The 16,067-nt window shown below is 36.9% G+C and overlaps 2 protein-coding genes and 1 non-coding gene across 3 annotated transcripts; 2 read left to right on the top strand and 1 right to left on the bottom strand.

Annotated features, from left to right (window-relative positions):
- The first annotated feature begins 10,226 nt into the window (after positions 1 to 10,226).
- On the top strand, positions 10,227 to 11,734 carry LOC145487904 (uncharacterized). The gene is made up of 2 exons (XM_081466677.1): positions 10,227 to 10,404; positions 10,498 to 11,734. Exons 1-2 carry the CDS (start codon positions 10,227 to 10,229, stop codon positions 11,643 to 11,645), a joined length of 1,326 nt encoding a protein of 441 aa, XP_081322803.1. The 3' UTR covers positions 11,646 to 11,734.
- A 942-nt stretch (positions 11,735 to 12,676) lies between these two features.
- On the top strand, positions 12,677 to 13,673 carry LOC145487903 (uncharacterized). The gene is made up of 2 exons (XM_081466676.1): positions 12,677 to 13,092; positions 13,319 to 13,673. Exons 1-2 carry the CDS (start codon positions 12,677 to 12,679, stop codon positions 13,671 to 13,673), a joined length of 771 nt encoding a protein of 256 aa, XP_081322802.1.
- Positions 13,674 to 13,994: 321 nt separating this feature from the next.
- On the bottom strand, positions 13,995 to 14,065 carry Trnag-gcc (transfer RNA glycine (anticodon GCC)). The gene has a single exon. It is a non-coding gene; the product is annotated as a tRNA-Gly (tRNA).
- Between the last annotated feature and the right edge of the window lie 2,002 nt (positions 14,066 to 16,067).

Here is a 16,067-nt window from a genome sequence, read left to right as displayed (position 1 = left end):
ATACATACCAATCTGAGGAGCTGAACCAACTTTTGATTTTGGTAATGGTGGGGCTTCCATTTGCGGGGCACCTCTTCCATTGATAAGTTCACAAACTAAATCAACATCTATTGGAATTCCAATTGATGCAAGCATTGATCCTAATCCAGAACCCATTTGTTTATTGGAAAGTTTCAGAAGAACATTCGGATCACCTCTTGCTAATTCCCTTGCTAAATCTCCAACTTGTTTCTGGTTAAAAGATGATGGTAAGTATTTACAAGATCACTAGTACTATTATTTGGAATCATAAAAGCACCACCTGTTTGACCTCTTTCCGATATTTTTTTAACAACTTGGGAAGCTCTTTCTGAAGCTAATCCAGCCAATGCAGATAATCCAAGTGTTTTTGCTATTGTGGGTGCAAAAGTGCGACCAAGACTAAGGATGCTTGTCAACAGACTACCTCCAACTCGTTTTCTTATATTAGTCTTGGCCAGTTTGATGTCCATTCCTTTATTCAGTTGTTTATTCTTGTGTAATCTTTTGGCTACATTTTGTGGAACATACAAAGTGTCATTTCCAGTTAGAGCATCTTTTGAAAGCCTAAGAACAAGAAGCCTAAGAACAATCCAAAACATTCTTCAACGATTCTTCGTAGGTTGGCAGTTTTGGTACTATTTGTTTGGTGTTTTCTGGTAAAACAGGTTGATCAAATAAATCACCCAGATTCATATCTTCAACCACATCATCAATATTAATACCATAATCTAGTACACCTTCCTTCTTCTTTGTCCTTCGTCTCATTGGTGATATTTTCAAATTACTAGCCACAACATCATCCAATTTAGTTGTTATTGGTTTGAACATCTTTTTGAAAGATTCATGACTTGTCTGTTTATCAATATCACTTTGTAATATTGTATTATGAACATAATCGATTTTATTACCCAATTCAGATTTCTTTTTTGCAAGTTCTTTCCACTTCCGTAAACTCATTATGATATTGAACAAGAGGCTCCAAGTAGCCTATACTCATGCGCAAGAGAATACAAGGCATATAAAGCAGATACGCAATGCGTACATAGTCAGACGAGCAATTTGAAAGCGTTTGCCATCTGACAACTAGAAATAATACGGGAGAAATGCTTATTTGAAAAAAGTGCATCATAGATCTAAAATATAGATAATTAAGATACAGGAGAGAAGATAAATGCTGTAACGCAATGTGCCATCTTTATTACAAGGATATATCGTCAGGCGAATAACAAAGCAAGCTGAGTCGAAAAATTATAGAGAGAGAATTAACAAACGATCAGAATTGCGAATTGGATGAAATATTTTTTTTCATAGCAATTCTGAACCAAATTTCTTTAGGCATTTTTTGTTCAAGTGTTAGACTTGTTTATGTTGGTTGTTAGGAATATATTACAGTGTTGGGCCATTGTAACAAATGTCAACTTTGCCTCATTTTTATTATATTTGTAATTTGATTTTAAAGTATACTTTAAACTTGATAAAATAACAGTACTCCTCAGTAGGCACCTGGTGTTTTTTGTACGTTATATCATGCAATGCCATATTTCCGAGAATTAAAATCTTGTTATATATATATATCCTTACACATGTGGCTAAAAATGTAACGTTTCAATAATTGATACAAAATACAAGGTGTACTAGACTAACCAAGGGGCAGAAAAAGAAAAAGGAAAAAAGAAATTCAACACACAAGTGTTTTATTACCTGACATTGTTCGTCACATTCTTCTTGACTCGAGCAATTTCAGTCTTTTAATCGACACAAACCTTATACCAGAATAACTTTAAGTATAATACAGTCCTTTTTCATTTTCTAAAAGCCAAAGATATAAACAGTTGTCTGAAATAACACCAAAAACACTTCGTCATGGGAACTCGAGCAAGCAAATTTCAAAGTTCAGAGGAATTGTCAGGTAAAACACAGGTAAAATTTCATCATCAGTTTCATTTCACCAGTACTTTCAAGTGTTTCATATATTACTTCACAATTTATTTTGTACATTTGGTGTTGTTAGGAATGATTTCTTTTGAGAAGATATTTAAAAGAGTCTGATAGAGGTTTCCAATAATCTCGGTAAAAAGTTTTAGCCCACTTGTTACTCGAACTTTTGGTGGATTCCTTCTCAACACCTAAACTAGTATACAACTATAACTAAACTGAACGACTTTCTGCATTTGATAATGGCGACAAGATAGCGCTGAAACGTCAAGTTTTTCTTTTAAAATAATTTCTTTGTAACCGAGTATCTTTTGGGATTTGAGGGACAAAAGAAACTTGAAAATTTTGTCCTGAAATCCTCTGAGACATGCTAGAATATTGATATATATCGAACGTGGCCTATTACCTGCCCGTTTTGCTGAACACGTCCATTTACACGAACAGGAAGTATCTTTTGACCAAAAGATTATGTATACAGAGCACGTTCTTAGTAAATGATTCTTCGTAATATGTCCTTGAATCTCCAAAACCCTAATAAATTCGAGACTTGTCATATTGTCAGATGGCGATCGACATAAACAATGACTTACCTCTCCAGAAACACTTTCTTGCTGTTCATGCATGCTCATATACCAGTTCAGAATCTTAACAACGAACTTAAGTACTGATAGGTACTTTCACACCGTATCAAATCGGGGAAAAAGCACAACGTTTGCGAAAAAATGGCACCTCCTTGAAGAATCCAATATGGCGGACGGAGCTCCAAAGACCGTGGTAAATGTATGCATGCATAAATTTGCATGCACAAATGTGACACCAAAACGGAGAAACGGAGCCCAATCCTTAACTCATGCGCCATACTGCGCATGAGTAATTAGATAAAACACCATGTACTACACCATGTACTAAAATTATATACCGGTATAATATGAAAATACCAAATTATGATATCAAAGAGGATGTTGGTGATTATAAACAATTATACCAATTTACGCCTGATCGTTGCTTTCGGATGCTAATTTGTGGCCCATCAGGCTCAGGTAAAACGAATTCATTGCTTCATATGATAATGAATTTATTGTATTTCGATAAATGTTGTCTATATGCGAAAAATCTCGAACAATCAAAATATGAATATCTGATGAAGGCTTTAAAGCCAATAAGTAAAGAAGTTGGTTATGATATATTGGAAGTTAGTAATGATGAAATAAAACCAGTTTCAGAAATGAATGGTGGTAATCAAAAGCTAGTCATATTTGATGACTTTGTTTGTGGAAAGAACCAAGCGCCATTAATCGATTATTTTATAAGAGGAAGACACAAGAATTGTATAGTAATATATCTACGTCAGAGCTACTATAAAACTCCAAAGGGTATTAGACTAAATTGCTCTCATTTTTGTATCTATGAGTTTCCATCAGCAAATGAAAAATCACTTTTATGTCGTGAAAACAATTTTGATAAAAAGCTATATGAAAAGGCTACTAATGATCCGTATAGTTTACTGTATATTGACAAACCACGAAAATTTACCGCTAAAAATTTCAATGAGAAATTATAAAATATTAATATATCTTAGTTGTATATGTCTTATTCAAACGGAATATTAGGCTGGTCAGGTGAAGTTGCCTCATCTGAAACAGTAATAGTGAAGGGTGAAAAAGGAGACCCTGGAATGGGTTATCAGCTAACTTCAGATGGTAATTATGATTTACAAAATAAAAAAAATATTCAATGTGGACAATCCTGATGATCATAAAGTTGATGATGATTACAACACAAGAGTGAAAGATCTCAAGAGTGCTGTTAACAAAGAGTATTTGAACGACAAAGTTCTGAAAAAGGACAAGGATGGAAATGATTTTGATTTGAAAGGAGCAGTGATCAAGAATTCAGAACCGTATTATGATGGGTTACACGATGACAATGATCTTGTTCCCAAAAAATATGTTGACATAGAAAACAGTAAGTTAGATATTGCTATTGCTGATAAAACCAGCAAGGCTTATGTTAACAACGCTGATACGGCTCTTCTAAATAATATCAATGGAACAAAACAAGCATTGTCTGAATTATCGGATAAAGTAGAACAAGTAGACAATAAAAAATTGAATATTAACGGTGGAACTTCCATGAATGTGGATTTAGATATGAGTAACAATAAAATGATAAACATATCACCTGGCAGCAACAACAATGATGCAGTCAATTATCAACAGTTAACAACTAAAGCAAATGAAAATGAAACGCTTTTACTTGACGATTCAAATAAAATGGCTGCTGATTTGGATATGGGTAACAACAAAATTATCAACTTATCCACTGACTCCCACAACATGTTGTCAGCCACCAATATCAGGTACATAAACCAGGTCAACGGGGCTATGATTAGAACACTGACTGATAGTTTCACTAAAAAATATAAATGAGTCACATGTCAGTGGCTTAACTAAGAAAAAAATGTTTTCCAATACCTTATGGATGATGTTAATCAATCAACAAGTGAGAGTAACATTATTGTTGACGGTATCGAAGACTTTTCTGATTCGCCTCATGATATCAACAAAAAAGCTTACAGTTTCAGAATGGGAAAAGGAGCACAAAATTGGTATGTATCTCGACTGGGATTCAACATGTATCTACTTCCTGAGGATTAATTCACTTTGGTGATTGAATTCTTCCCACCAGCTATGGATCAGGTGACAGTGTCAGTTGTTTCTACTTCATTGAATATCAGCCAACAAGCAACCAGGCTGTTTTCGAAATACAGTAGATCCATCATTCACTTGCATAAATATGATGTAACTCCACCTGAATAAATTTACGTTGACTTGAAATGCCAGGGTATTGCAAACAGTCCATCTCAGGGGCGTGGCCATTTGGTTATTTATGGAATAGAGGGAAAACAGAATGATGTAAACTCAGATGTTTTCGATGAGCTGCATTATTTGGAAAATGGCAAACTGACGTTTAAAACCGCTGTTGATTTTTTGGAATCCACCAACTTCAATGAACACATGAATACGAATAATTATCAGATAAAAAATATTCAAGATGGTGTTGAAAATAATGACGCTGTAAATATCAAACAGTTGAATTAAAATGAAGATAGTCTCGTAAAATGTTTTAGAAGAGAAGTGCAAACCAAAATCGATCTTCTGAATAATAAAATTACTGAAGTGACAACAAAAGTAGACGCTGTTGAAAGACAAATCGTAAAAGTATTGAATTCACATACATATTATTATAAATAAATATTTGAGTCTTATGCTAGCACACTAGATGCTGATGAATTTGGACGAAATTGGACATTTTTTTGCTGTTGTAAAATTATTAAAGTTGAATCCGAGGTCAGTAGTAGGAGAGTTCCACGTCACATCCGGTTTTCATCCTACTTCCCACCAAGAAAATGACAAATTTATTACATCATCATTACACGAAAGAAATGGATCAGTAAATGTAACTTGTGGTAAAGGGCCACTTACGTCTAGCTTACCTGATTCTTTCCAATTGCAAACCGTTTCTTACAGCGATTTGAATCTAAAACAAACTATGATTTGGATTGTGAAAAACGGTAATAGTCTCAAAATGAATATAGGCGGCCATGATCATGAAGATATGACCTTATCATTACCCGGCAAAATCACAGGGAATAGAGCTAGATTATATATATCTAATAATGTTTATTTATTAAGAGCGGGATTAACAACTAATGTTTATAATCAGTACCAGGTAATACAGAATGGAAGAATATGTTTATTAATGAAAAAAAAAAAAAAAAATAGGTACTTACTTCACGGGTTAAATATAGTATAAACCATATATATGAAAGCATCAAAAACTATTTTCAATTTCAATCATATCGATAACAATTTAACCGAAGCTGAGATATCAGAGTTGAAAGCATTGTACAAATTCTATCATAAAAAAATACTGGCTATTCAAAATGACATACAAATATTTCGAAAAAATGGACCTGACATGTAAAATCGGATCTGTTGGATTGATAGCAACAGGGACTAGTGACAGAAATAGTGGGAGCTGTAACACTAAATCCCATTGTACTTTGGGACAATATCACGTGCTGGTCTTATTTTGAGCGCATACACAGAGGCTTAAAATAAGAGAAAGATTGAGATGTGTAAATTTGCTTACACATCATATGAAAAAATATTGACCGACATAAGGTCATTTCTGAGAGGATTAGAATTCGATGACGAACGATTTCTAGACTACATCAAAGTTGTCGATGAAATTATAATAGATATGTGTCCATTATACGACAAGTTTGAGGATAAATACAATAAAATGCTTACAACTGAATAAGATTGATTATTTTATTCCAATAATATTCGTACACTAGCAAAGTTTTTGTGGACCTCATTATTGGTATATTATCAGTCGGTAAATCCAAGTTTTCGAAAATTTTTTTTTTGGAATAAAATTAATGTTAATCATTCGTTTACGATCACCATTAATTTGTGGCAGTATCTTGTCTATTTTGTGGAAAATATCATGTATTCTATTTTTATTGTGTACGGATAATTGTCATTCATTTTTACTAGTGATATCGTTTAGCACATTGTCTAAATGATATTTTCTTTGGTAAACCGATTTTTTCACAATCTTGTACTTGCTTTCATGAAAATCAACGTACTCACTGGCTGTATCATGACCACTTACTGTACCACAATTACGGCATACATTTGTACCCTTGTTATTTATCATGTCTTGTTTTTCACAACATGACACTATTTTAATTGTTGGCTGTTGTAATTCTTCATCGCAAAATGGACAATTGATGTAGTCCATTTTGATCATTTCTTCGTGGATAACATCTCCACAATTAAACTTATTTGTTTTACTCAATTCCATCATCAATAATATATATTGTTTTTTCTTTAGGTGTTTTTAATCTGAATCAGATTCTTCGTAATCTGATGGTAACCATTCTTCACCCGAAGATTGAGATCCCAGGTTGAACTCTGACTTGATTGGCTTGATTGACTTAGACTTTGGGTTTGACTTTGGCTTGATTGACTTGATTGACTTGATTGACTCGATTGGCTCGATTGGCTTATACTTTGGCTTGATTGACTTGTTTCCCATGATTGACTCATATTAATAGAATAGATAAAATTATGTGTCAATGTTGTATGAACAAGTACGAAGTATACTCATTTGTATCAAGTAAATTTCAGAATAAAAGGTTCTACTTTATTTTCAAAAAAGAATCATTTCGGAAGAAATTGAAAAGGTTATTGTTCAACTAATATGTATGAAAAATTATCTACACTAATAATAATGAAATATAATCCACCATGGTACCGTACTGTTTGTTTAAACAACAAAAATTATAAGATGACTGGTAAATACAGACACCTTAGCATTAGACTGCACCAAAGAAATTTGAACATCACCAAAGATTTTCCAAAATTGGAGAATGAATTGATTGATGAACCAAAAACTTCAGCTGAAGTTACTGCTGACTTTATTGAATCAAACGGTAACCATAAGCATAAGATATCTTTTATCATCAAAACAAGACAGCAAAACTTTATTAACTTCAAAACTGCCCAATTATTTTAACTCTTTCTTGATCTTTGTTTTGTAGATTCAAATGTCTGATATGACACCATCCTAAACATTCATTATTCTTATTTGTTTATACTTATCAAACCCTTTAATGAATTTCTCAGCTCTTTCGGAAGTTGGATATATGATTTGCCCTTCATTGGCTTATATTTGACAATATTCAAATAATGGTTATTATTTTATCGATTATCCAGCCGCTGCCCCCGGATAACCACTGTCCAATTTCTTTGAAAATCTGTTCTTGAGCCGTTTTCAATCGTTTATTTAAATCAATGATATTTAGGACAATCTGAGCTTGACTATTGAAATAAGCTGTTTTCCTTTTAACCTAATGCTTCCCACCAGTAATATCAATTTCAACCTCAACATCATCATCATTTTTTGTATTATGAGAAACTTCTTTGACAAAAGTCACTTTCAAAGACTCATAAAATTTAAAATTTTTATTATTTTTCAAGTAAGATTCATTAAAATAGTGTTCAATTGCTTGCCTGGTTGTTTGCAATTAAATTAACGGATCATTTCTATTTTTCAAATCAATCTCATAAGTTTTAACAGCATCTTTTAGAGCTTCATTGATAGCTGTGATCGGTAATTCAGTCAGGGATTTATACTTATCTTCTAATTTTCGACTCTCTCCATCCAACTCTTGACTTTTCTTTTTAATATCTTCTACTGATTTATCCATTTGTTGCTCAGTAGCCTTTTTTAATTTTTCAAACTCTTTAGCCAAAAAAGCTTCGTTCTTTTCTGTTTCTGTTTTTTTTTGTTTTTGGTTTTGAGTTAATTTGGGTTTTGGAACGCTTTTAACAATACCTCTTTGAGGTTGAGTTGGTTTAGGACTTGGTTTGCTTTTAACCATAACTTTTAGTTGTTGGTTTTCAGCTGCAAGTTTTTTTTAATTTGCTCAATTAATTGAGTCTTTGATAATTTATTCAAATTTAATTTATTCATCTCTTCTATATTATAGTTGGATCATTTATATTCATAATTTCTATTTTTCATACTCATTATTCCCATTGTATTAATGTTAATTTCTCTTTAAGTGTCCATTAAAAACCCTGTTTTGCCACTTGGTGAGCCATCTTTTGATTTGCGGAGGCCTGGGACAGCCTAAGTTATGCTGTGTCTGGCAGAAGGATTTTTTTGATTTCTGGCAAGAGGCCTGGCAAGAGGCCTGGCAAGAGTACTTTTTGGTCACGATCCGGCTCCGCGAAGTGTTTTCTGGCAGAAGGATTTTTTGGATTTCCGGAGGGGTGGGAGACATGAAATTTGCTCACGAGAGGGCTTGACATGAAAAGTGCTTTTTAAGTGCTTGAAAATACTAAAATTCGAGTTGAGACCCAGCGAGGGTATTTTTTTGGTTTGCGGGGGCTGTTAGAGGGTGTTTTTTGGTCTGATGCGCTCGTACACCCATTTACTATACTACTCTCAGGTCAATACAGATAGCTTGAAATAACAGCACATCTACAAGGAAATAGAGAGCCTATTCATGAACAGCTGCAATTTAAAATTCTTTTGTACGGATTTTCATTTGCTCAACTAGTCTCGTTTGAGAGAAAACGAGAATTATCAACTCAAAAACGACGTTAGTTGGGCTAATTTTAATACTTGCTCAAGAACTTTTATTGGCAAATTATCAACGCTTGTTTGATGTAAATATCACCGGTAACCTCAGTCTGATTTTATTTAATGAAGAGTCAATTAAAATGCAAACCCGTGATGTTGTTCCTTTGCATGTCTAGTTCGATTAAGAACTGGCCAAAATCGACTTTTAAGACTATTCCGCTCGTGTGTAAAATGTGGCATATTGCTTCCCTGAGCTGTCAGAGAGTGATTTAATCTTGGTGATCGAATGCCGTAAAACAATTATTGAACTCGGTTATCGCAAAATGTCGTGACTTGTCATTGTCTAGTAGATCAATTATTTGCCTCAGCATTCGGCTTCGACAAATAATTGATCTGCTCGCCATTGACAACTCACGATATTTTTCTCAACCTTGTCCAATTACTTTGAATGATAACGTGCACATAATGTTATTCATAAGACATCAAAAACCAATGCGAAAGTTTTTATATAACGTAATTTCTCATTTATTATGCAAATTTAGCGGACTTCATAAACAGGACTCGCAGATTATTTTCACTGACAATGGCATTATGATGATTCTTATCACTTATTTTCCCTTCTTCATGTTTTTCTAACTCGTAACTGATAAGCAGTAAAATAAGTAACAGTAAAAAAACAGTTCACTTCGTCTGTTATTGATAAGAATAAGGACCCAGTCCTAACACGCGCGGTGTCCTTGTTCTAGCATAACACCTAGGACTAAAGCTTATACCACTTAATCATAAAAATTACAATTTCCTCGATTGTGATTGGCTTAAAAAGCTCCTATTTTCTACTAATTAACTTGCCAAATTGTCATCAGACAGTTTGTTATCGGACAGTACAATAAGCCAATCACATTCAAAGTTGTTCTTTAAATCAACCAATCACATTCAAAGTTGTAATTTAAATAAACCAATCACAACCCTGGTTTCAATTTACGCCTCCTTTGTCAGTCTTTGTCAGGAAAACCTCTACAGAAACCACTGGCCCTCCAGGTTAGGGGTTGGGCGTGGGGTCAACAACTCCACCCCGTAAAAACTATCTAGTTACGGAAACCGCAACTATGAATTCAAATCCGCAGGGTCCTATGGAAATTTCAAGCCAAGCTACAGAGCTAGGCAGTATGACGACCCCTAGTGAAAACCCATCACGGGAAGCTATGAGCTCAAGGAGGAGTTTTCTTGGGCCCAAAACGATGATACGACTTCCAACACGGAACGTCCGCACAATTTTTGAAACTGGTAAGACGGCACAGGTTGCGAAGGAGATGGAAAGATATGACCTGGACATCCTTGGTGTTGGTGAATGTAGATGGACTGGCGCATGAAGATGAGATGGCTTCACAATTTTGTTTTCCGGGAAAGAAATTACACATGCAAATGGTGTTGAGCTTATCATCAACAGAAGCACAGAAAAGACCCTTATTGAATGGGAGCCTGTCAGCGACAGAATCATCAGAGCAAGGTTCCATTCCAAATATTCCACTATACTACAATGTTGTGCCCCTACAAACGAGGCTGAGGACGAGGTAAAAGACGACTGGTATGAACAGCTCCAGTATGAAGTATCCAGAGTCCCTCAACATGACTTGCTTTTGATAATGGAAGATATTAATGCTAAAGTTGGCTTGGACAACAGCAACTGCGAAGCTGCTATGGGGAAGCATGGCTGTGGCAGTATTGATGACAATGGAGAAAGGTTGGTTGATTTTTGTTTGAACAATAACTGTATAATAGGGGGTAAAATCTTCCCCCACAAGAACATTCAAAAACTGTCCTGGAAATCCCCCGATGGTCGTACAATCAACCAGATCGACCACGTAATAATCAACAAGAAGTGGAGGAGATCCCTTCTGGATGTAAAAGTATATCGGGGTGCAGATGTAAGCAGTGATCACAACATGCTATTCGCAAAAATGAAGTTAAAGCTTATGGCTGTAGACTTCAATAAACAACGCAGGAGAGTGTATGACATCAACCGACTGAAATCGCAAGAGGTCAGAAGAAACTTCAGCATTGAACTTAAGAACAGGTTTGCTGCACTTGCCGCTCTTGAGGATGAAACAGATCAGGATCCAGTGGAGTGCTCATGGAATCGATTCAAGGAAGCGTATGCTGAAGCTGCAAAGAAAGCTGTTGGCTTTAAGAAAAAGAAGACCAAGAAATGGTTATCAGCTGAAACTTGGGCCAGAATAGAAGCTAGGAGGGAGGCAAAAGAGAAGATGTTGAATGCTAAATCGTCAAAGCAGATTGAACGGACACAGCAGGAGTACAACATCAAAGACAGAGAAGTGAAGCGGTGTGGAAGAAAGGACAAGGGGAACTTCATCAAGAAACTGGCTAGCGAAGCAGAGGAAGCAGCAGAGAAGAGAGAGTTTGGTACAGTTTACAAGATCACTAAACAGCTTTGTGGCAACAACACCAACCACAGCATGCAGAGGAACCAGCAGATCCACCACCTTCTGAATCATATCTTGATTTAGTAGAATTCTACTAGTATACTAATGCAAATGCTGCAATCTGATTGGCTAAGCTACTCGTATACTGTCAGCCATTAGAATGCAGTAGCGGTCGGTCGTCCACGAAATGCGACGTTTTTATCGTTTTTCCGAAGTTTTGGAAGAAAGTTTGGATGTAAATAGATAATTAAATTCCCGAGGTGACTAAAAGAAGGAGATAAACGGATTCTTGACTTTAAAAACTTGAAATTATTGAAAAACCGGTGCGCGCGCGTAAACAACTGCAAATTTATCAAGGACGATTCAATAAGTACGATTTTGGTAAAGCGTAAAGTTCAATAATGCGTCGAAAAATATTTGGAAACCATTATTTGCGATAATTTAAGTTAGAATTCTACTAAAACAATTAAATTATTCGCTCTCGATTTCTATGAGGCGATAGTTGATTCGGCCTACGGCCTCATTAACTATCACCTCGTAGAAATCTCGAGCTCATAATCTAATTGTTAAATAGACACCAGCCTCCAGGCATAGCAGAGGTTCGCTCGGCAATTGAAAACATGAAAAACTTAAAAGCCCCAGGAATTGATTCACTTCAAGCTGAACTGTAGAAAGCGGATATAAGTGCAACATCTAGGTTGTTAACGGACCTCTTCTCAAAGATCTGGGAACAAGAAGTTATTCCTAAAGACGGGACCAAAGGTCTCATATTCACGCTCCCAAAGAAAGGCGATCTCGGTAACTGTGATAATTGGAGGGGAATTACCCTACTTTCTGTACCAAGCAAGATATTTTGCAGGATACTGCTTAAGCGCATTGACAAGGCTATCGATTCGACACTCGGAGAAGAACAGACTGTGTTTAGAAGAGAAAGAGGTTGTATGGATCAGATATTTGCTTTACGAAACATCCTGGAATAGTCTCTCGAATGGAATACGTCTCTTTGCATCAACTTTATCGATTTCCAAAAGGCATTCGATAGCGTACACCGAGAAAGTCTATGGAAGATCCTCCAAGCATATGGATTACCACCCAAGATTATCAACCTTATTAAGATGTTCTACGACAACTTCGAATGTAGTACCATCCTTGGAAACACCATTACAGAAGCATTTCCAGTAAAATCGGGAGTGTGCCAGGGCTGCATACTCTCGCCTATTCTCTTCCTTGTTACAACCGACTGGGTGATGCGTCAAGCAACTTCCCTGCGCTCTCGTGGAATACAGTGGACTATCTTCTCTCACCTTCAAGACCTTGAGTTTGCTGATGATATTGCCATCCTTTCTTCAACACCTACTCATATTCAGAAGAAGTCAGACGATCTCAATACAAATGCCAAGAAAACGGGACTGATAATCAGCAAAAAGACATCCAAATTATGTGTGTCAACTCTGGTGCATCGTGATCAAGGCCAATCAACATCGATGGAGAACCGCTGGAACATATTCAAGAGTTCACTTATCTCGGGAGTGTGATCAATACAGATAACAGTGCTCAGAAGGACATCAAGGCCTATAGGCTTAACAAAGCCAGGTGTGCATTTAGTAAACTCAAAAACATCTGGAAGTCTAAAAGCAAAGCCTTAAGACTAAAGTGCGCATCTACAACAGTAACGTTAAATCTGTGCTACTGTACGGGTCTAAATGCTGGAGAATTGTCAAAAGGGACATAAACAAAGTCAATGCTTTTCACAATAGCTGTCTGCGAAGGATCTACAACATCTTCTGGCCCAACAAAATTTCCAACAACGACCTGTATCAGAAGACTGGGTGCACAAGCATCGATCTTGAAATCAAGAAACGCCGGCTTAGATGGTTGGGACATGTCTTACGAATTTCGCCAGAGAGAATACCCAAGGTTGCCCTTAGGTGGACACCTGCAGGCAAAAGAAAAAGGGGAAGACTCAAAACCACCTGGAGAAAGACAATTGAAACTGAACCAAGTGAGATGGGTTTTTCATGGGGAGAGGCACAGGCAATTGCGAAAGACAAGACTCGGTGGAAAAGAGACATTGTTGCGGCCCCATGCCTCACTGGAGGCAATAAGGACTGATGGTGATGATGATGACGATGATGTCAGTCTTTTAATGCAAATTTTCCCTTTCATTCATAATTGGCTGTTCTTCTTTTCTTGGAAATTGCATATTTTATGATTAATTGGTAATAAGACTTCGTGTCGTTCAATTCGGTCTGTAAAGGTACTCGTGATAAACAAATCGGACTCCCACTGCGCGGTCGTCCGATTTTGTTATCACTCGTATGATTACAGAGCGAATTGGACTCCACTCAGTCCTATTACCATTACTTATCACAACAACAAAAACTGAATATCGCCCTTCCAAGTCATGAAGTGTATAAAAAAAGGTCATATTACTGCACTGGCCGGGAATCGAACCCGGGTCTCCCGCGTGGCAGGCGAGAATTTTACCACTGAACCACCAGTGCTGATGTACAAAACAAAATCACGCTTTTTTTAAGATATAATTTTTGTTTACTCCCTGAGGGTAAAAATGCTGGAGTTCGATAAATGCCTCTTACTAACCGAGTTCGAGGGCCGTACTGCAACTTACGGAGCGAGACTTTTCCCCATCGATTTATGGCCCAAGCCGGCCATAAGTCGTGAAAACGAGGATTCGTAACCTACAGTACTGACCGAGAAAACGAGGTTAGTAAGATATATTTTCTCTACTGAGTGCCTGACGGGTTCGGGAACGATTTCTATTCACGAGGAACAGCTTCAAATTTCCGATGCATCTTGAAAGCAAAACGAGTCAATTTGAGGTAGGTTTTTATACACAATTTCAGAAGTATAAGAAAGTTTGAACTTTGGATCGCGGCCTCAAACCAGGTTAATTTATCTTAGTCAGGGCCGGATTGTTCGGAACTGAGGCTCGTTAACGCTAAAGTGACGCCTTGTAGCCGACTGTCTCATAGCTGCCGGAGCTTATCCTGGTTGCTGTAGCATGAAGCAGCTAGGAGTATTTCTACTCCCCCTGGACGAGATGCTAGTCCATCGCAGGTCACTCCCCCGCAATTTGTTAGGTTTCCCCAACATTTCGCCGGTACCCATTTATACTCCTGCGTGGAGAGAGGCACTGTCAGAGTTAAGTGTCTCGCCCAAGAACACAACAGAGTGTCCCCGGCCAGGGCTCGAACCCGGACCTCTCGAATCGGGGACAAGCGCACTAACCATGACGGTTAGCGCTAACCCAGGCTTAAAAGTTAACCGAAATATTAATTTTTCTTGTATAAAAATGTTTTTCACTCCTTATGTTTTGTGTGGTTTGAGATTATTTAAACTCAGAAGGCAAACAATGTAAGCAGAAAAACTCACCGCCAAGTTAAAAAATATCAAATCAAAATTCTCACATATCCTGGGTTAGCTTAATCAGGCTTTGAACAACCCGACCCAGGAGCTCCGCTTTTAGGCCTGGCTAAATCTATATATTTATCTTCATTAAAGTAACCAAGGTCTCCTTAGACAAGTAGACTCATTTAGCTTCTCTTCTTTTTTTCGATATATGAGCATGGGATGGAAGAGTCGTACACTGGTTTTGACGCTAGTTTTCACGCAAGCGTCTTCTCGGCTCGATTTCCGCCGCTCACCTTGGAGGAAGGGCGTGGCTCCATTCTGAAACAACGGCCGGTAATAAAGCCTACTACTTGCGCTCACACGAGTAGTTAGTGCGTGTAATCGACTTTTTTCCAACTGCAGTTTGGTTATTTTCATTTCCAGATCGACAAATTGAGTGAGTTAAGACGACTGTGTTAAGAAAGGACCTTTTCGGCGACAAAGTGGCCATTTTGAATTTTCGTTGTTTCAAATAGCTATTTTGGGATGCTCAGGGGGCAAACAATGGAATTCAAAATGGCCACGGTATCGCCGAAAAGGTCAATTTGACACTCTGGGCAGGATTACAAAGAAGCGTGAAAAAACTTTATTAAACATCACTCTGAAAGACCGGATAATTAATATTTCAGGGTTTTGATTCTAGGGTTAGGTCATAAATAGGGTTTCGAATTTTTGGTCAGGTCATAAATAGGGTAGGGAATATCGCAGATTTTGGTCATAAGGGTAAGGGTAAGGGTTTTGGGAAGCAGGCCGCACACCCCCACCCGATTTTTCTGGGTGTACCCCCCCCCCCACTCGGGGTGAAATCTAGTCAGCTTTAGTTTACGTGACCTAGCCGGTGATTTTAACACAATTGCCTCAGGGTAGTCTTAAGAGAGTAAAGCTAAAGAATATGTGTTCGTGACAAAAAGTTAAGGGGTTTGTAGGAAGTGTTATTTCCTACCGCATTCTGAATTTGACACCACCAAGTTTTTCAAAAAGCTAAGCAAAAACTTTGTTTTCAAGAGAAAAGAGTCTCTATAAATCTTTTGACAAAGTTTTATTTGGACAGTGGAAATATAGAAGGGTTAGCCTTTGATTTAATAAAGGGAATTT

This window comes from Orbicella franksi, chromosome 5, assembly GCF_964199315.1.
Source record: "Orbicella franksi chromosome 5, jaOrbFran1.1, whole genome shotgun sequence".
Lineage (NCBI taxonomy): Eukaryota > Metazoa > Cnidaria > Anthozoa > Scleractinia > Merulinidae > Orbicella > Orbicella franksi.
Note: the sequence above shows the minus strand (reverse complement) of the source record. Positions and strands in the feature narration are given on the sequence as shown.

Bases quoted from the DNA above. Each gene is read 5' to 3' on its own strand.
- LOC145487903 (XM_081466676.1), top strand. From the start codon at position 12,677: ATGTTCTACGACAACTTCGAATGTAGTACCATCCTTGGAAACACCATT. The intron at 13,093-13,318 runs GTGATCAATACA...TTTTCACAATAG, and splicing joins AGTTCACTTATCTCGGGAGT to CTGTCTGCGAAGGATCTACA.
- LOC145487904 (XM_081466677.1), top strand. From the start codon at position 10,227: ATGAATTCAAATCCGCAGGGTCCTATGGAAATTTCAAGCCAAGCTACA. The intron at 10,405-10,497 runs GTAAGACGGCAC...CATGAAGATGAG, and splicing joins CCGCACAATTTTTGAAACTG to ATGGCTTCACAATTTTGTTT.